The sequence below is a fragment of the Lepidochelys olivacea genome (genome assembly GCF_965140295.1).
Source record: "Lepidochelys olivacea isolate rLepOli2 genome assembly, chromosome: 3".
Lineage (NCBI taxonomy): Eukaryota > Metazoa > Chordata > Testudines > Cheloniidae > Lepidochelys > Lepidochelys olivacea.
The window spans coordinates 167,296,287-167,316,457 of record NC_140413.1 but is presented as its reverse complement, the minus strand read 5'-3'; the positions used below and the strand labels follow the sequence as shown (position 1 = coordinate 167,316,457).

The following is a 20,171-nucleotide window of genomic DNA, read 5'->3' as shown; positions in this document are numbered from 1 at the left end:
GTGACTCTCTGGTGTCTGGGGAGTCATGTGCATGCTCCAGTTGTTGGCTTGGATTATCTGCTGCACCAACTTCCTGCTTTGGACAGCAAAGAGGTGGTCCCAGGCAGTCAGGGAACCAGTTATGGTTCCCTGATTCACTGCCCAGCCCTATTGTATGTTACAGCAGCCCCGAGGCAGCTGTAACATGCACCTGCTGAGAGTGGCCTCCAAGGGACCATCTGCCAGCTGGGTATAACCAAGGGCAGCATACTCTGGCTGTGCCTCTTCTTCTGCAGTAGGAGTTGTGGGGAGGGAAGTGTAGGAACCAGCTATGCCAGCTCTTCCCCCACTGAGGACTCCTCAGAAGAGGAATTAGGATTATATCCCAACCTCTTTGTGCTGCCAAAGTCATAACTGCCTTCCAACCTGTTCTCACCTGTCGAGGGAGTGAGCCCTGTTGTGTGTTGGGGGTGGGGTGGGGAATTTCACTGTGGAAGGGACATGGTGAGGGCTTTGTGGCAAGCAGTTCTGTTATTTCCTCTGCGTCGCTGGGTTAAAGTATCACCTTATGTGCCTAACTAGGCCAACAGGGTTTTAGTTTGCAATGGCCTCCTGTGGCACAGAAAAGTCTGCCAAGAGGTGCGCTGTTTTCTGTATCCAATTAGAAACCTGAAATTAAGTCTCCAGAGGAGTTGTATGTAAAATACTATAGCTGTCTCCAGGGTCTCATGAGCATGTGCTGTCTCATTGTGAACAAATTCTCCTCTGCAGAGGACTGGAACTGGCTTACCCCTTCATTACATCTGGTTTGGACGTTCTGCTAGAGTTCCGCCTTCCACTGATGGCAGCAGGATTGGTTCTCTGGTTTAGAATCAGCAACAGATTAATTTTTCTTCGTTATTGTTTAATCCTTAGACTGCTGGCACTTCCCCGTTGGAGAGTCAGATTGAAAAGCTTAGAGGACACTTGCAGACAAAGGTCTGCGGTTGCCAAAGAGTTGAGAATATGACTCCCTTTCTGGTTGGAGTTCCTGAATATGCTTCAGTGGCAGCTGGGGGTGAAGAACAGGTATCGGTTGCAGTGAAACTGGATTTGATGTCTTTCCAGCCACCTGTCGGCAGTTAGGGTAAAGCAGGTGCACTCACGAAGTGCAGGGCTGCTTCCCTTTTCCGAGAGGTATGTGGCATCATTTGTAAGTTACTTCACACACCACTCCTGACTTTTTGTCTCCCTCCTCCTCCTCCTAAGAATGAATCATTTGGCTGGGTAGAGAGAGAGCTTCTTACATGTGACCTGGTGTTACAGAGTCTGTCTCTACCGTTTCAGTTTGCTCACAGGCACCGGTTAGCACAATGGAAAATGGGTGGTAAATCTGCCTAAACAGAGGCTTCCTAGCGCTGCCGCTACAGCCCCCCTCTCCTGCCACTGTCAAGGTACACGTGTGGAGGATGGGATGTGGGTCTGAAGTGACTATCCTCATCCTGGCTTCTGTCCACGAGCACTTTCCTCACCCAGATCATTCACCTCAAGTCAAGGCCAGTGAGCTGTGCAGAGCACAGTTATGAATCCAAGAAGGCAGTGGAAGGGGAGGCCCTGCTTCCTGAGAGCAAGTCTGATAGCGTCTGGCTGGTCTGCAGGGCAGTCAGACAGTGGAACTGATTCATGCTAGGGGAGTTTGGCCTATTGTTAGTGTCTGAGATTGTCTGTCTTATTTTGAGATCTTACAGCTTAACTTGTGTTATTGGTCAAAAACTGTGGGAGTCGGCAGTGCAGGCTCAGGTAAGCATCTGTGCTGTCCCACAGCAACACTGCAAAGTTCTACATTGGAGCCCAGCCCCATTCTAGCTGATGGGACTGTCAGGGCAGCTTATTTGCATTAGGCCTTTTAAACCTCAGAGGATATTGTAAGATACTGAATGTTGGTTTTTAACAGCTAATCAAGGGCCAGAACCTGCTTGCTTTACTTCCACGAGGAGTCCCACTGAAACCAGTGCTGACTGCACAGTGGAGTCACTGGGGCTCTGTCAAGGTTCCTCCCCCACTCTGAACTCTAGGGTACAGATGTGGGGACCTGCATGAAAAACCTCCTAAGCTTATCTTTACCAGCTTAGGTCAAAACTTCCCCAAGGTACAAAATATTCCACCCGTTGTCCTTGGACTGGCCGCTACCACCACCAAACTAATACTGGTTACTGGGGAAGAGCTGTTTGGATGAGTCTTTCCCCCCAAAATACTTCCCAAAACCTTGCACCCCACTTCCTGGACAAGGTTTGGTAAAAAGCCTCACCAATTTGCCTACGTGACTACAGACCCAGACCCTTGGATCTTAAGAACAATGAACAATCCTCCCAACACTTGCACCCCCCCTTTCCTGGGAAATGTTGGATAAAAAGCCTCACCAATTTGCATAGGTGACCACAGACCCAAACCCTTGGATCTGAGAACAATGAAAAAGCATTCAGTTTTCTTACAAGAAGACTTTTAATAAAAATAGAAGTAAATAGAAATAAAGAAATCCCCCCTGTAAAATCAGGATGGTAGACATCTTACAGGGTAATTAGATTCAAAAACATAGAGAACCCCTCTAGGCAAAACCTTAAGTTACAAAAAAGATACACAGACAGAAATAGTTATTCTATTCAGCACAATTCTTTTCTCAGCCATTTAAAGAAATCACAATCTAACACATACCTAGCTAGATTACTTACTAAAAGTTCTAAGACTCCATTCCTGGTCTATCCCCTGCAGAAACCAGCATATCTACAGACCCTTTGTTTCTCTCCCTCCTCCCAGCTTTTGAAAGTATCTTGTCTCCTCATTGGTCATTTTGGTCAGGTGCCAGCAAGGTTACCTTTAGCTTCTTAACCCTTTACAGGTGAGAGGAGCTTTCCCCTGGCCAGGAGGGATTTCAAAGGGGTTTACCCTTCCCTTTATATTTATGACAGGCTCCTTGCAAGAGTAAGGACCAGCAGGATTCATCCCCTAAATGTAAAGTCTTCAGATGTGCCTGCATGACAGAAGGGGAGAAAGCGAGAATTGGAGCAAGACCCGTGTGAGAAAGCACATTCCTTGTTCAGTGTGGAATGTGTCTCACTCCATGCATGTCTTTGTCTTAATAATAAGCTCTTATATAGCAGTTCTCATTCATAGCTCTGTTTTACAAAGGAGGCAAGCACCATCATCCCCATTTTGTAGAGCTCACTGTTGTTCATCCACACTTTCCTATGAAGCTCCTTTATTTAACAAAGGGGTGGGGGTGGAGGGGAATGTAATTAGGCCAAGGCAATGTTTGTGGAATTTTTAACTTGAGTGAATGTAGTGCTTAGGCAAGCAAGGGGCTAACAGTGCAGGTCTTGGCGATATATAGTATTTGCAGGTGTCACAAAAGCTCGCATGTACAGCTTTGCCAGTGGACCCCGCATCCCAACCTGCAGCACCCTGCTCTTCCACCCTCTGGTGGCTTATGCTGTGCACAAATAAAAGTCCAAATACACTAGGGAAATGATCTCTTGTTGACAGTGGGTTTTCTCAGACAGCTGAGAACAGTGTAGTTGGGGCCCCACTGTTTTCCTTTCGGACAGAATGTGGAGTCTAGTGAGCACTAGCAGGTTTCCCTGTGATGGTGGAGAAAAGATTTGTCCCCATCAACTCCAATTAGCAGGTTTGTTGACAATAGGTCATTTGCCTAGTGTCCATCAGACCCAAATGCAGGAAGAAACACCAGATGGATTTCCATGCAGGACCAAAGAGCTAGGGAGCCATATTCTTCTCTGTTCCACAGATGTAAATCTGGGGGAACTCACTGACTATTCTGGATCTACACTGATGTAACTGAGAACAGAATTCAGAGTGGTAGCTGTGTTAATCTGTATCAGCAAAAAGAAGGAGTACTTGTGGCACCTTGGAGACTAGCAAATTTATTTGGGCATAAGCTTTTGTGGGCTAAAACCCACTTCATTAGATGCATGGAGTGGAAAATACAGTAGGAAGATATATATACAGAGAACGTGAAAAGATGGGGGTTGCCACTGTAATTGATTTGTCTTGTTAGAGTTGGTAAGGCAATCCCCCATCTTTTCTTGTTCTCTGTATATATATATATATCTTCCTACTGTATTTTCCACTCCATGCATCTGATGAAGTGGGTTTTAGCCCTCAAAAGCTTATGTCCAAATATATTTGTTAGTCTCTAAGGTGCCACAAGTACTCCACGTTCTTTTTGAGAACAGAATGTTTCCCAGGGTCTCCAGATGTGGAAAACAAGTGTACGGTGACCCTGCACTGCTATAACACACATTAAATCTTTCTCGTGTTCATGTTCAAATATGGGGTGAGATGAACTTCTGCATTTTGAGTCAGTCCCACTGTGATCACTCACTCTGCCATGGGGATGAATGGAGCATAATTTGCATTGTTCCGTCAAAAAGGAATTATGGGCCAGACACTCAGCTGGTGTAACCTGCCACAGTAGAACCACTAGGATTTATGCCAGCGGAGGAACTGGTCCACTATTTTTTGTCTAATCTTTAAAAGATGGCTATTCCTCATGATTTTTTTAGATAGAGAATAATGGATCTTATACTTCTCCCTATCACACTGGGGTAAATCAGAAGTTACTCCACTGAAGTTGGTAGAAGTGGTATAAAACTGAGCTAAGTGAGACACAAATCAGGCCCAGTGATAGCCTTTGAGACTCAAGTTTCGTATTTGTCCATAGAACAGTTCCATGCTGTTGTCACAATGTGCTTTACTGTGAGTTGAGGGCAACCGCCGCTAAGGGGACAGGGTAGTTCGTTTGCCGTCCCATGGTCTCTCTGCTGAGACTGCTGACTAGAAGGCCAGTTGTGGTGATGGTTTTTGTGACGTCAGCGTATCTGGAAACTGGATTGAGGCCACCAACTAATTTCACAACGGGGCACTGATAACAGCTTTCAGTCCCTTCCAGCCTGGGCAGGATTCACATAAACCTCAAGAGACTACAGGCTCTGTGTCCCATTTCTGATCTCCAGTATTATCACGGGGTCTTTCTTTTTTTTAAATGTTGAACAGGCGTCTTTATTCAGTGCCTCTCTTCCCCTCCTCCTTCCAGATTCTGAAACCCTCAAGTGCCCACTCTCCAATCAAAGAGAGATCACGAGGCAAGTCACTGTCCCCTCGGCGAAGGCAAGTAAGCCCTCGGAGACGGGTGTGCAGAAGAGACAAATCGTGAGTATTTCTGCTTTGCTCCCGCTCATGTGTTCTCTTTGAGCTGATGCCCCATTTGTTGATGGATCAGAAACTCTGCGTAAGGACACAGTAAAGCTAAACTATGGATTTGGAGGGATATTGGGATTCATCCGCCATAGCAGTTTGCCTATTTGTGTATGCTTCAGAGATTCTGGTTAACTCTATGGCTCGAGCTCTCAGTGCTAATAGCACGGTGGTATTGCACATGCTCTTCACGCGGTCTCTTAATAACAGAGCTGCTGGAGGGACAGAAAGCACTTTCCCTTCCCACGTACTCCTGGAGGGATATTTGTATCATGGGCTTTATACTGCTAGAAGCTAGTGGAGATTCTCCTAGAGTTCGAGTGGTAAGGGTCTGTGCTTTTGGAGTCGGAGGATGTGAGTTCTAGCCATGTTGCGGTTGGAGTGAAGTTCTGAAAGGCCATGCTGTGCAGCAGAATGACACCTATGAAGTACCTGTGTGGCCACAAATTAGTCACTATTTATGATGAGCACTTTTCAAGTAAGTTTCCAGTGGGACTGTTGGTCTAATTCTTTGTTAGTAGCTAAGAAAGAAGTTAGACTGACTTTCTAAATCTATATTAATGCAGGTAGCAGCTGATGATTTAACAGCAGGTTTACGTTTTACATGTAAATTCGTATTCTATCTGCATCATTATATTTTGGGCTGATCAGCAGGGGCTCCAGTCCTCATTTGGTGTCTGGATAATTATAGTAGTTTAAAGGCCCTGCCACTCCAGGCACTTTCCCTTCCCATATAGTCCTTGAGGGATATTTTCATCTTTGGGTTTCTAACACTGCTACCGCAGTTGTTCGAATGGCACAGATGTTCATTCTGGAGAGGAGTGTCAATGTCGCTGGCTTTACAAAGACGCCTCAGGCTTTCTGAGAGCTAACTGCTGAGCAAGCGTCAGCTGTACAGCAACCCTGCTCTATTCTTATTGCTTAATTTATTCAATATGAAAGGACAAGTGAAATAAAAGTAGTCTAGCTTTGACCCACTGGAGTCAGGTGGTGACTCCATGGTCTGCAGTGTCTGCATTTCCACGCGAAACACACACACCTGCCCAGGATCCTTCTCTTGCATGGTGTTCTTTGTGCTCCATCTCTAATGGCATTACATATAGTTATAGTAAAATAAAGCCTTGGACTATATAATGATGACTTGTAACTAGACAGCAGATCTGATTAGAGCAGGAAACTGAGAATTGAGACTCCTTGCGTGAGATTCTCATTCCTGCTCCGGCCCCTCTACACTAGTGGCATAAAGAAGGGGCTCTGAAGTTCTGCATCCAGCTACGGGGAGGATTCCCCCAGCACCAGAACTGAAAAAGACAGCTATAAGACTGCCTTCTGAGACCCTCCCCCTAGGGGGCATGCAGCAGGAGGCAGTGTATTGGGGACTGGGCTGCAGCACGTAGTGCTATAGAGACTCCAGGCAGTGCTGTGGTCCCCCAGGGTAGACCGGACTTAGGGCATGGCTACACTGGAAACTTCAAAGCGCTCTTATGGGAGCGTTCCCGCGGCAGCGCTTTGGAGTGTGAGTGTGGTCGTCCGCGAGCGCTGGGAGGGAGCTCTCCCAGCGCTCCTGGTAATCCACCTCCACGACGGGATTAGCACCCATGCTCCCAGCGCTCGGAACTTGTTTACGCTGGTGCTTTAAAGCGCTCGGACTTGCTGCGCTCAGGGGGGTGATTTTTCACACCCCTGAGCCAGCAAGTTAGAGCGCTATAAAATGGAAGTGTAGCCAAGCCCTGAGAGTATGTCTTCACTAGCAACGTTAAGCTTTAACATAGCTGTGTAGTCGCGGCACTATAGAAGTCTCCCAGCGCTATAAAAAAAGCACCTCCACGGGGGGAGTAGCTCCCACCTCCACGGGGGGAGTAGCTCCCACCTCCACGGGGGGAGTAGCTCCCACCTCCACGGGGGGAGTAGCTCCCAGCGCTGAGGTACTGTCTACACTGGCACTTTACAGTGCTGAAAGTTGCAGTGCTCAGCGGGGTGTTTTTTCACACCCCTTAGAAAGAAAGTTGCAGCACTGCACAGTGCCAGTGTAGACAAGGCCTTGGCCTTAGACAGGTTCCATGGGAGAAAGGGGAGGAGAAAAGTCACCAAAGTTGCCAGCTGTGATGAGGTTTGGAGTGTCTTTATTTACGTAGTAACTTTGGATGTTTAGCCTATTGACCTGAAGTCCGTCAGTAGCCTGCAGCTGCCATGCCACAAAGGAGGAATGTCAGGACTGCCATTCAGCCTGGAATGTGGATTCATTGGACATACTATATGAGGAAAAGCTCAAGAGCTGTCTGTGTGCATGTGGTGGCCTTCCAAAATCTCTGTGCAGTCCAACTGGGCCTTTCCACAAGGACCAAGCTGCGAGTGTTGCTCATGAACAGAGGCACCTTTCCACCATCAGAGAGAATTTCAAAAGTGTTAAACGTGGATGCCTAAATCTGTATTCAAGCACCTAACTAAGAGTCCTGCTTGTCAGAGGTGCACAGTACTTGCTGCTGCTCATTGACTTTTAGGGGAGTTGCAGCCGCTCCTTTGGAAAGCAGGCCTTAGTAAAGGCGTCTGGATATGGATGGACATGCCTGGTTTAGGTAAAGGTTGAAGAAGCTGGTGTTAAGTGATGCTCCTTCCCATCATTATACAGTCTGTTTACGCTAGAATGTGGTTCACTGTAGTCACCAGGAGCCAGATTCTCAAAGCTGTTTAGGTGCCTAAAGATGCAGATAGGCACCTAGTGGAATTTTCAAAAGCACCTCCACTGCTATCCTACTGGTGCCTATCTCTGTCTTCAGGCACCTCAATACTTCAGTGTCTGGCCCATGGAGACCGACTTTTCTCTCATTTACACGGGGGTAAATCAGGAGTAACTAAGCCAGTGGAGTCACATTGATGTAGAACTGATGAGTGAGCAGAATCCAGGCCTTGTTTTAAAACCACACTAACCCCTAGGACACTGACTGACTGGCAGTTATGGCAGCTTGGGCACTGGCCACATTCCTCTTTTCAGCCAAGCCATAGTGGAACGCCTTGCAGGTGGTTCTGATGCTGTAGGTAGCCTCTTGGTGGGAGACCATCCCTTCCAATTCCAGGAGCCCCTTGCTTTCTAAGCCTGCTCCCCTCTGTGGCCAAACAACTCTTGGTTTCTGCCTATTGTAACTGGAGCTATCAGACCTGGGACAGGAGGGAAGCGAAGGGGCAAAGAGGTGAGTTTAGTGCCACTTAGTAAGTGACTTGGGAGGACTGATGGAGAGTATGCTGGTCCCGTAGAGTTAAGAGGTTTCCAAAGGTTAGTTAATGCAGGGAAGGAAATACATAAAGGAAGCTTGTGCACTCCCCCTTCTTTTGGCTGGGAAGAACCTAGCTGTTTTGAGATGCCCTCAAATTTATTCCGCTGGCAAAAAGATGTTTAGGCACCTGTGCTCCTAACCAAACAATGAACAGCTTGAACGTGGATATGGGCATTGTGCATCTTATCTCTTTATGAATCTCTTATTTGCATGCTCTAATTATAGCCAATTACAGAGTAGAGAGGCCTTTCATGCCACACAATACCCATGCTAGGCTGAGCTACATTATTAGCTGGCAGAGACTGAATAAGATCCTGGCATTCACTGGAGAGGGTTCACCTGCTGATGGCAAGCTGTTATTACAGACTGCTCTTTGTCGACAATAAAATTATATAGGCCCCTCCTGGGAAGACTCAGCACACTGAAGCTGAAATGTTTTCACTACAGCATTTTCCTGAGCTCAAGAGCTGATGTGTGAATCCTTCCGTTTCTAGGTGGATTATATACATCCCAGGGGCAGTGTAGCCTCACGATTGAATAGATGTGGGGTTTGGGGAAGGGGCGTCAGAGGAGCCAGACCTGTGGGGTTGCTGCCCTCTCTGCAGGGATGGGGATGCTCTGCCCTGCATGCGGCTGGGTAGCTGCTCCCGGTCCCGTCTCGCCGAGCTCTGGCTCCACCGCCGGTGGGAGTAGTACCCCAGACCCTGCTCCTACCTCTGGCTCTTGGCCTGCTGGATTCCTCGGGCCCAATGAAATGAATCTAGTGACAGCACCAGTGGGATCTGGGCCCTGCTGGGGTAGATGTGAAACCTGAGTAGTGCTGTGACCCCATGTGCCAGCTCGCAACATCATTTGGTCAAATTTGGCCCAGCAGCCATTCTGTCGTGACAGAAGCGTGTCTGGGCCAAATCTAAGTGACCCTTTGCAGTGCACATTCATTAATCCTGACTTTTGTGGGTTAAATTGCACCCATGGGTCCCTCTAGAGCTGCCCCTTATCTACCCCAACCTTTCACCTGCATGCTAGTGCTAAATAAGCCCATATTGTGTGTGCAATGTTGCGATTGCACCAAGGGAGGGAGTGTTCTGAAATGTTGGCTCCTATTACATTGTTAAGTTCAGGCCTTTCACAACGATGGGGTACCTCCAGCCTAGTGTAAACACATCCAAATAGAATAGCTTCAGTTCCTTCTCTTGTTCATTACAGTTTAATGAGTTTTTGTATTTTCCTAAAAGACCGGAATGCTAATCCAGGCTTTCAGAAGATAAATTTGAGTTAATTCTGTGCATTCACTCTTGTTACAAGTGAAATACAATAGGGATAGATTAATCCATGAACTTCTAATTAGACAACCCAGCTAGATGGAGCCATGCGGAAGAATCTCCCCCGTTACTTAGTTTTGCACTGAAAACCTCTCAAATAAGAGAGTTATTTCAGATTAATTTTTAGTTTTATTTAAATTAGAGCTTAATCCTGCAGACACTTACTACTGGATTTACAGCTACAGTGGATGCTGAGCACCATGCCAGGCACTGTTTGCAGGATCAGGCCTTTGTCGTCAGATTCGCATCTCATTTTCACTGGCGTAAATCTAGAGTGGCTCCCCTGAAATCAATGGAGTTAAACCAGTGTAATACTGATCTAAGGAGAGAATCAGGCCCATATTCAGCCACACGGCGGTGCATATTATTTAATTCTACATTTAAATAAAAAGCTATATGTTATTTTTATCCTTTTGGAAAATTTTACAAGAATAAAGCCAAAACAAAAAAAACCAAAACAAAAAAACCCCTCTAAATTGCAGAGTGTTGCCTTAGCACAGAATGGTCCCTTGTTTGGTTCTGTTCTTTCTTCTAAACCCAAAGCAGAGGGGCTGGTAATTCTGATTCATCTTTATGAAACTGGAAAGCAATGTTTCATTTTTAATCTGGGGAAGAGTTAGGGCCTGGATGTAATGCGAGAGTCAGCACCAATAGCCGTGCTGCAAATGTCAGCTAATATTACATGAAATTTTAATAAATGCATGTTGTGTGAGTGTAATAATGTGCATCTCTAGTGAGACTGACTTTGATTAGACATTGACAGGAAAACTGTAGTGGTTTTAGTGCTGCTCTGGACGCCTAGAGGTTGATATACTTCATTAGGTTGGCTATTAGGTTTAGGTTGGATATTAGGAAAAACTTTTTCACTAGGAGGGTGGTGAAACACTGGAATGCGTTGCCTAGGGAGGTGGTGGAATCTCCTTCCTTAGAGGTTTTTAAGGTCAGGCTTGACAAAGCCCTGGCTGGGATGATTTAATTGGGGATTGGTCCTGCTTTTGAGCAGGGGGTTGGACTAGATGACCTCCTGAGGTCCCTTCCAACCCTGATATTCTATGATTAGGATATACAAGGAGACTTTGAAGCAGTATTTAAAAATACCTGAGGATGTTTCACAATCAGTATGAATTGAGGAGCTGGTTAGTGCCTGAGGCTGCCATTTTAGTCACAATTCCAACAGGAAATGCAGGCTGCTGGACATGATAGGCTAGGAAGATCAGAGCTACTCATAGAGTATTTATTTAGCACAGTTACAAGGCCTGACTGTATCCCCATAATCCACATGGAAGGGACCCTCGGTGCCAGTCACTCCACCACCATGGGAAAAGAAAGGAGCTCTGATGCCTCCATGTCAGTGTTCCCCGGCCTTTTCCCCCAAGCCTCATGTATGTTGCAGGTACTGGGATTCACAAACAGGAGGGCTGGTGGGACTAGGCATGTTGGTAAAATGTGGGCAGACCCAAGGGAATCATCCCACCCACACTAGACTTGCGGAGGAAAATGAATACAACTCCAGGCCTTACTGAACCAACTGCTGGGATTCCCCCTTTAAGGCTGAGGAAGCAGAGCCAGGGTGTTGGCCTTCGTGGACATGGAGCTGATCTCCCACTGGTTGTCTGGTGTCTGCACAGGCTCTGGGAGATGGAGCTATGGCCCGATCCTCTCTGAAGGACTATGTGAAAAACCTCAACAAAAACCTTGCAGAGATCTTCTCAGGCTTAATCCCCTCTCACAGGTGATTGGGCCCATAGTTAAGACACTTTCCTTTCTGCAAAGTGTTTAAAAGCTAAATAAGAAATAAGACAGGACACAGGGTAACAATTCAGAAGAGGCTAAAACTATTTATAGCGCTAGTTGTAGAAACAGATTAGTGAATAAACAATTTGAGTTCAATTTGTGAATAGTCAAAGGAGCACTAGCTACTCACAACAAGGTTCCTAAATCTCAAAAGCTATGTGAATTCATAGTAGAAAAGTGTTATTTTCTGCCCTCACCTTCACTGGTGCAACTGACTGACTCGAAGAGCAGAAACAATGCATCTCAAATGAACAGCTAATAGTCAAAAGTGAACTGCTCCAGTTACAACTCAATTGGAAAGGTATTTGTCCAAACTGTACAGCAGAGACAGAGTCACAGGAAAAAGGATTGGTTAGTAAATGAGATGCCAACCAACAAAGCCCCCAAAATTTTTGATCCAATTAATGAGAGCAGGTTAAATAGTATTCACCAGAAAAAAGAAGATGCCTGAAGAGGTTGACTTTTAACTTGAGAGCATCTCTCTTTCTTTCACTTTTTCTAAATAAATCCTGTATTTTTCTGAGATTATTTTTGCTGTTTAATGTTTATCTATGTAATGTTTAAATCCTTGCAAAGGAGTGGGGAACCTACAGGATTTACCTTTAAAGGATTTACACACTGTTCCCCAAGTCTCTGCATGCAGCTCTGATCTTCTTGCCATCACAATGTCAAGATGATAACATGGCATAATTAGTTCATTCAACAAAAAAAAGTTTAGTCCTGTTTTTACATTAGATTAAGTGACAAGAGACTTTGTTCCATTAGTTTCTTTTTTTGAAATGGTGTTTTCAATTGCACAATCTCTGTGTCAAAGAAATGCTGACTGCTGACCACCTCTTCCCTCTTTGACTGCAGGCCTGCCGTGATGGACAAGAAAGTGGGTGATCTCACTACATTGAATGAAGTGGGCTATCAACTACGCATCTAACAAAGCCATAGACCAGATGGAGGGCTTCCATGGTGCTTCACCCGCCCATTACCCTACGCTCCGTTGGAAGGAAGGGGGGTAAAAAAGAAAAGAAAAGAAACCAGGCCTATTTATTAAGAACTTGTGGATTTTATTTCAAGTTTCACTTAGAAAATAGAAATTCTAGAATGATGATGGCAGTATTATCTTTTTTTAAGTTCATTAAGCGGCATCAATGAAAAACTAAATTATCTTCACCAGGCTTTCTTCCCCCCGTCTAATAGGAGGGAACTAAGGTGGTGGGTTGTTTTTTTTTTATTTTAAATAATTGTTTCTAATCTATTTAATTGGCTTTGAATATTGTGCTACATTGGTAGTATTAGAAGAGTGGTGATGAAATCTATTTCTCGTTAGTGTTAACGTGCTGGGGGCAGTCGGTTTAAACAGTCAGTATTAATATTTTTATTCAGCAATAAAAATGGCAGTGCAGAGGTGGATGTGACTTTTAAAGTGTCTATTACCTCAGTATACAACAGATATGCAAAATTGACCATTTTAATTTTATAATCAATTTGTACGGTTTGCCAGCATTTCTGGGAGTACTATAGAACTGCATTAGATGCACCCCACCACTCTTATCATGTGCATGCCTATGAGAGAGTGTAAGGTTTGATTATATGCAAGTGTCTTCTTGAAAGCACTGCTGTCTTATTAGAAATACAGAGAACCGGTTGAGGTTTCTGTTGGGTTTTTTAATAACCGGCCAACAATGAATTTTTAAAATTTCATAATTTTTTAAAACTTTGTCACAAGCTTTTAAACTTTGCAGACTAGACTGTTAAAGCACAAGACCTGGAGATCATTGTTTTGTAGAGACTAGCATTTGCATTGTATTAACAGTCAAACTGCGTGTACAGTCAGATTCACGAGGAAATGTCAGAATCAATAGGCTTCCTTGAGAGTTTACTTTTCTATTCATATTTGTGTGTAATTTTGAATCATTTGTCTTTGAAGGTTAAACAGTCTAAGGTGATGATGCCTTTGTGTCTTATATTAAGATCAGACATCACAAATTAGGGAAGATTCTTGTTTATATGCATTACAGTAACTTAGTGACCCTCAAAAAGACCTGGCTAAAGAAATTCTTATTAGAATAAGTGTAGCAATAATAGTTGATTTTCAGGATATTTTTTTCAAGAACAAGTTTGTCTATCTCCTCCTTCCTTATAGTGTCCTTTTACTGATGGATTTAACTAGCACTATGGATGTATGGCTGGATTTTCAAACCAGCTTAGCTCCCATTTAGGGACCTAATGGAAGTAGTCAGATTTCTGAAGTGGTCAAATTTTCAAAGTGCTCCGCACCCAGGAGTTCTCATTGAGCTCTGGGAGTTAGTGGGTGCTGAGTACTTGAAAGTTTAGCCACTTCATTTAGGTGCATAAGTGGGAGCTGAGCTGTTCTGAAAAAGCTAGCCTGTACACCAGGGGTGGGCAAACTTTTTGGCCTGAGGGCCACATCGGGGTTCCGAAACTGTACGGAGAGCCAGGTAGGGAAGGCTGTGCCTCCCGAAACGGCCTGGCCCTTGCCCCCTATCCACCCCCTCCCACTTCCCGTCCCCCTCAGAACCCTCCACCCATCCAAACCCCCTGCTCCCTGTCCCTGACTGCCCCACCCCCTATCCACACCTCCACCCCCTGATAGGCCCCAGGACTCCCATGCCTATCCAACCCACCCTGTTCCCCATCCCGACTGCCCCCACCCCCCAGAACCTCTGCCCATCCAACCACTGCTGCGCTGCCCGGCAGGAGCTCGCAGCCCCTTGTGAGAAGTAGGAGTCTCACATTTTTAATAAATATTTAGCTGTTAAGAGAAGTCAGTCCCCAAAGCTGGAGTCTGATTTTCCATGGCCTTGCAGCTTGCAGTGTTATTTTTACACGTTCACAGTGTAAGCGGGACTAGGCGTGAATGAGGGTGCAAGGCCATAGTCATTTTGGTGGGGCAGGGAGGGGTGAATGTGGCCGTTTTGTTATAAAGTACAGTAAATCAACTGCCTTAGTACTTTTAACGGAAAAGTTTCCCCAAGCAAACTAGTACATAAACACTGAATAATATATTGATCTGTTGTCTGGCCTGTCTTATGCCTGGAGGAAGAGAACATGACTTTTTATAAAAAGAGGGGGAATTTTTGCAATACGCAATGGTGAAATAAGCTACAAAATGACTAGAGAACAAATTAAGGCCCCATTCTGGCAATGAGCCCTGGCAGGTCCTGCTGCAGTTGAACAGGGCTCCAGTGTAATTGGCTGGGTTTGCTGCAGATGTATTTGGAGCTCATTGCAAGATTGGGGTTATGTATCTATCTTCCCCCCCCCCCCCCATAGCAAATAAAAAACTGCTGGTAATTTCTTTTCGTAATTCACATTTCATTTTGGTTTCTCAAAACGATTTCCCTTCTGTCTGAAGAACAGCACCGGTGAGGATGACCTGCATGCATCGGATGAAGTGAGCTGTAGCTCACAAAAGCTTATGCTCAAATAAATTTGTTAGTCTCTAAGGTGCCACAAGTACTCCTCATTCTTTTTGTGGATACAGACTAGCACAGCTGCTCCTCTGAAACCTGAATTGAGAGGATTTCCTTTTCCTGAGTTATGGAGAGGGTTCCTTGCAGTAAAACATCAGGTTTCATTATAGCCCACAGCCTTTTTGTTTTGTGTATTTATCAGGTCTGATATGCTTTAAGATAGGTTTTGAATAGGATAGGGTTGGGGCCGGGGGAGGAGAGGGGAGAGGGTTAGGGTGGAGGTAAAGAATGGGGAAAGACCATGGTTTGTATTAGTGTCAAATTTTAAACCGTTATGATTATCAATAGAATTTCAATTCTAAAACATGTACAGCTCAGTTTTGTGACCTTGTAAGCATGAGTCAGCTCTTAGCTTACACAACAGGTTCCTCATTAATGAGGGGATAAGGAAAATAAGAATTAGTTAAGCAACAGAAGCCTTGATTTTAACTGTACTTTTGTGCCATTAGATAGAATACACTTGATTTTGAAAAATCTCTTTTTCTACAGTACCCTGACTATTTTGCATTTCTTCCAACTTGATGATGTGGTTTTACCGGCATCCAGAGTATTTTGGGTTACATGTTTTATCTGAACTTCTAACTTACTACACCGAAGCTTTTCTAAGATATAAAGCTGTGACAAATTTATTTTGTACATTGTTTTGAAGTACAAGTGAATTTTATTAATTCTCTTTAAATTTGCTCTTGCATTTGCATTTTTGTCTTACCTTTTAAAACTGTGATTCCAACTGCCTGTTTTTCTAGCTCATTGCAAACTTGTCAATTGATATACTAGAATACATGTGCATGGTTCCAGGTCTTGCTTTTCTTATCACTTGTATGTTTATGTGCAGCATGGAATTTTAATAAAATGTCTTGATTTTTTTTTTAAATAGCCCATTATGATTTTTGCCATGTGTATTAATGTACAGGTGGTGGTAGAAGCAGTATGAACTAAATGATATAGTCATGGTGGGGAAAAGTGTTTTTAAAGCGTTCACTCAGTATAGGCTAGTAACACCAGAATGGAGGAGGGGTTAATGCAAAATTTCAAAAAAATCAAATCTTTATTAAATCAGCCCATGACTATTTGGCACAAAGTAACCTAAGCATTAAGCACTCAATCATATGGTGGGTTCTTGTTTCCCCTAGTGATGGCACCTACCAAGAAACTAAAAGGAGACCCTTGAAATAATAAACACCACTCACTCAGCATCTTTCATCAGTAATGAATGCTACATCTCCCCCCTAACAGCTGTTGCTTTGCCCTGACAGTAAAGTCTCTGCTCCATCCCCTAAAGCATTGTCCAAAGACAAGGGTTGTCTCTTGAAGAGAGAAGGGAGTAATTCAGGTTCTTTGCTAATAATATGTGCTGATAAAGCAGAACGGTATTAGTGGCCTTGTTGGTTTAGATTTGGGCAGGAGGGAAATGGGGAATGTCCTTGAGGCAGGCAGGTGTCTTCCTTCAACACCTTGGTTAATTGGCTGTTAAGATGTTAAAAGCCTTCCTTGATAGAGCCTGCATGTAAGTACTCTGTAGTTCTAGCAGCACCAAATAGCTATCTATCAGATAAAACTAGGGTAAGCTTTTACTTTCTGAAGTGTCTGGCTTGTTCAATTGGTAAACAATATCTTTCAAAACTGTGACCAGATACAGACTAGCACTGTACATAGTTCATTCCATGGCTGGGCTCCCCTATCCTGTAGGGATAGAAGAAAAAAGTACTCTTTCTACCAAACCAAGATTATGCTTTGCAGGGCAGGGAGGTGGAAACTCAATGTTTCAGCATGAACATTTCTCAACTATTTTCTAAGTTTGTCTGGTCTACAATCTCATGTATGAACTAGGAGGTTGGTATGGGAGCCGGTGCGGACAAGTATGTGCATTGAGTATACCAACGCCCAGAAATGTTTCTGGGGACAGCTCTTTAAAGCCTTGGCTTGTATCAGCACTGCCTCTTACAAAGCCACAAGTGGAGGGTTCAACAAGAACAAGCCCTTGGGAAGAACTAGAAGCCATTCACTGGCAGAAGAAAATAAGATCTCAGCCTGCCCTTCTTCTATGAAGTCAGGAGTTGGGAGAAAGATATCGTATCATACAGAGGCTCAGCTTGTTATGCAGCAGCCTAATATCGTCTGTAGTGATGTGATGGGTTAACTGTGAGTTGTGATGCATTGCTAAAATTGTAAGAAGAGCAATGTTGCTCTACAACTAGGCTAGGGCTCCAGTCAGTGATAAGGTAGCTCTAGTTTTTCATGCCTGACTCTTGCTTTCAGCCATCAAAATGCAAGAACTCTCGCACTAGTTGAGCCTGAGCAGTGGCTTAGCACAAGTTCTGCCAGCTCAGTAAGTGTGGGACAGGTGTAAGTTTTTAACGATCACTTAAGATAAGTGGTATATAGCTTAAATGTCAAATTCTGCCCATCTCACTTAGTTGGGGAATAGGCTGCATTTGCAACCCCATCATCTTGTATGTTTATTAGGAAGCTCATGTGTTTATTGTAACATCCCCATTAAAATAATTACAATTTAAATTGATTTAGCTTTATCATATGAATTGTAGATAAATAAAAGCTGACATACCGACAAACCTCCAGCTTCAGTGGAAATCTTTGATTCCCTTTCAGGAACAAACATTTTTAGTGAAAACGTTTCAATTGTCTTCATGTAAAGGATATTCAAGGAGCTGTAAAGGACTTAGCACCACTGTTAAACAGTGTGCAGGTCAGAGTCAGCTGTTTGCCAGAAACTCTAGCACTATTACATGAAGAGTAAGAAAAGGGCCAAGCTCTCACCCTTTCCCCACTTCAATTATATAAAGCTGGAGAATTTCCCAGTGTTCTATTTTAAAATGGTTTAGCTGTGGTGTTTAAAGAACAGGTAAATTTATCAAATTCTACCCATAGCCACTTTAAAAAAAACACTAACACAGGAAAAACACTCCACCATGAATCAGAGTACAAATGTGTGGAGTTCAAAGCTCTTGTGTTCCAGGTATTGAAGTATACACAAACAGCCTAGTATGTGCTTCTGTGATATTCCATGTACAAGTGGGTATTCACCCACAAAAGCTCATGCTCCAATACGTCTGTTAGTCTATAAGGTGCCACAGGACTCTTTGCCACTTTCCCAACCTCTACTACTATCCCCAAGCACTATACATTTTCACCGTTTACTGATCTTCCCTAATCTGTCCTAGCAGCAAAAGAAAAAAAAAATGAACAACAAGCAAGGACAGTGAAAGCTTCCTAAAAATCTGACATTGAACACACCAGGTCAGAGACAATGAACCAGACAGAACAACCAATAAGCTTAGTGCTAGGCACTCTTTTCTCATGTAGCACATTAGATCCACTTGGTTAAGCAAGAGGCCTTTTCCCCTACACACATGCATCAGAATAGCTCTGAATTCTGAAACAAAGTGGGAATTACTGTCAATAGATTATATAATAATCTAACAACTCCAATTTAAGAGCTGCAGTGGTTATGGGAAAGGCAATGGCAGAAGGGGCTGAATGAATGCCTTGGAAGACAACATGGGGTGTTTGCAGGAGAAAGCAGGTGCCATCAGGGATCCTTTTGCTTCTCCAGAGCAGGGGATAGAAGTCCCAGACAGCAGACATCTCTTTCTCCCACAGTGACAGTGCTTCAACCCTTTCTGCTATCTCCCCTTGCTCCTATACAGATCACCCACATGCAGCACTTGTACAATAGGCTCAGAAGATGGCCCTTTCAGATTTATCTGGCATCTTCACAAAAATAGTTAAGTCATTCAGCCATTTGCCTGCCAGCATAGCTGCATTTACTAGTCCTAGATCTTAAAGGCTTTACCCTAACCCACATAAAATGGGGTACACCAAGAACTATTTCCTATTTTTAAATAAAGTTTAGTATTAGACAATAGCTAGCATTTGTTTTTCAGCATTAACTGAATGGGTGGCTATACAGCCAGAAAGAGTAGCTCACTGTGCAGATGGATCCTTAAGTCACAATCTAGTTAGCAAAGATCAGAGGAAAACCATTCAAACTGAACCAAAAATCCAATCACCCCAGAACAGTCTGAATTACGAGTTCAAATCAACTGGACTGTCATTGGCCCCACATTCCTCTGGTGCATGAAATAATGTTTAGCTTAAGTCTCAGAATATAAAGTGACAATCAAGAAGATGGTTATTCTGTAATTAAAATAGTAAAATTAAAGTTAATACAGAAAATGGGACATGAAAGTGGACTGAACAAAGAAATGTTTCTGAATTCAGCTGCTTATTGGAATATAATGATCAAGTAGAAGTTTCAGTTTTTCTATCAGCACACTAGTGAGAGCAACTCTATTTAGAAATTATACTGGTTAGTTAAATTATGTATGGATCTGTGTGCGATTGAATTAAGTCACAAGAATTTCTGTTTGTCCTCCCCTCATCCAAGAAGTTTGTTAATGTAGTAGTACATTAAGGTTTAATCTGTAAATCCTAGGTGTTTTGCAGGGTATGCTGCATCATGGTGTATTATGAAACTGAACATGAGGGAATCTTTACGTGCTGAATATTCTGGAGCTGTAGTAATGTTACAATATTTAAATGATGAATACATGAAAAACAGCCTCATCTACTCTGTAAACACTTCTGAAACATCTGGGAGTGAGACTTTTTGAGAAGTCTGTTTAAAAAAAAAAAACCTAAAAAACCCCAGTTTCAAATATGAAAGTTCCTTCAGTTCGGCCTGTGTTGTACCGCTTTGTGTTCAGCTACCACCACTTGCCTACTTGGTTTCATTTCAGATTCTTTTTAAAGCTTCTGCACATCAGCAAAACATGTTGTACTCTTGTAAGATTAACCATTACACAATCACTTTTTAGAGTACAACTAATTACTATACTGCAAGAATAGGCCCAATCCTGCTGCCCCGGCACTAGCTAAATTCCTGCCGAGGGACTCCAAGATTGTGTCCAATATTTAGATATTTGGGGAAGGCAACAAAAACAACTTGAAATAGAGCACACTTGAAAGTACATAGAAATCTACTTTGAGCTCATTATAAAGCTTGCTACAAACACACAATCTTTTGCTTGAAGGATTGAGAGATG

General features: G+C 43.7%; 1 protein-coding gene across 3 annotated transcripts in view; it reads left to right on the top strand.

Moving 5' to 3' along the window:
• The window catches only part of VASH2 (vasohibin 2), a 71,097-nt gene extending 53,172 nt beyond the window's left edge, over positions 1-17,925 (top strand). For 2 of the 3 annotated variants that reach the window (XM_084624455.1, XM_084624454.1), the window contains 2 exons: positions 5,069-5,184; positions 12,473-17,925. In XM_084624455.1, the coding sequence (XP_084480581.1) occupies positions 5,069-5,184; positions 12,473-12,545 (189 nt within the window). In that variant the 3' untranslated portion in view covers positions 12,546-17,925. Of the gene's footprint in view, positions 1-894; positions 1,048-5,068; positions 5,185-12,472 lie in introns of all 3 variants that reach the window. The other variant, XM_084624453.1, reaches the window with a different exon arrangement.
• The last annotated feature ends 2,246 nt before the right edge of the window (positions 17,926-20,171 follow it).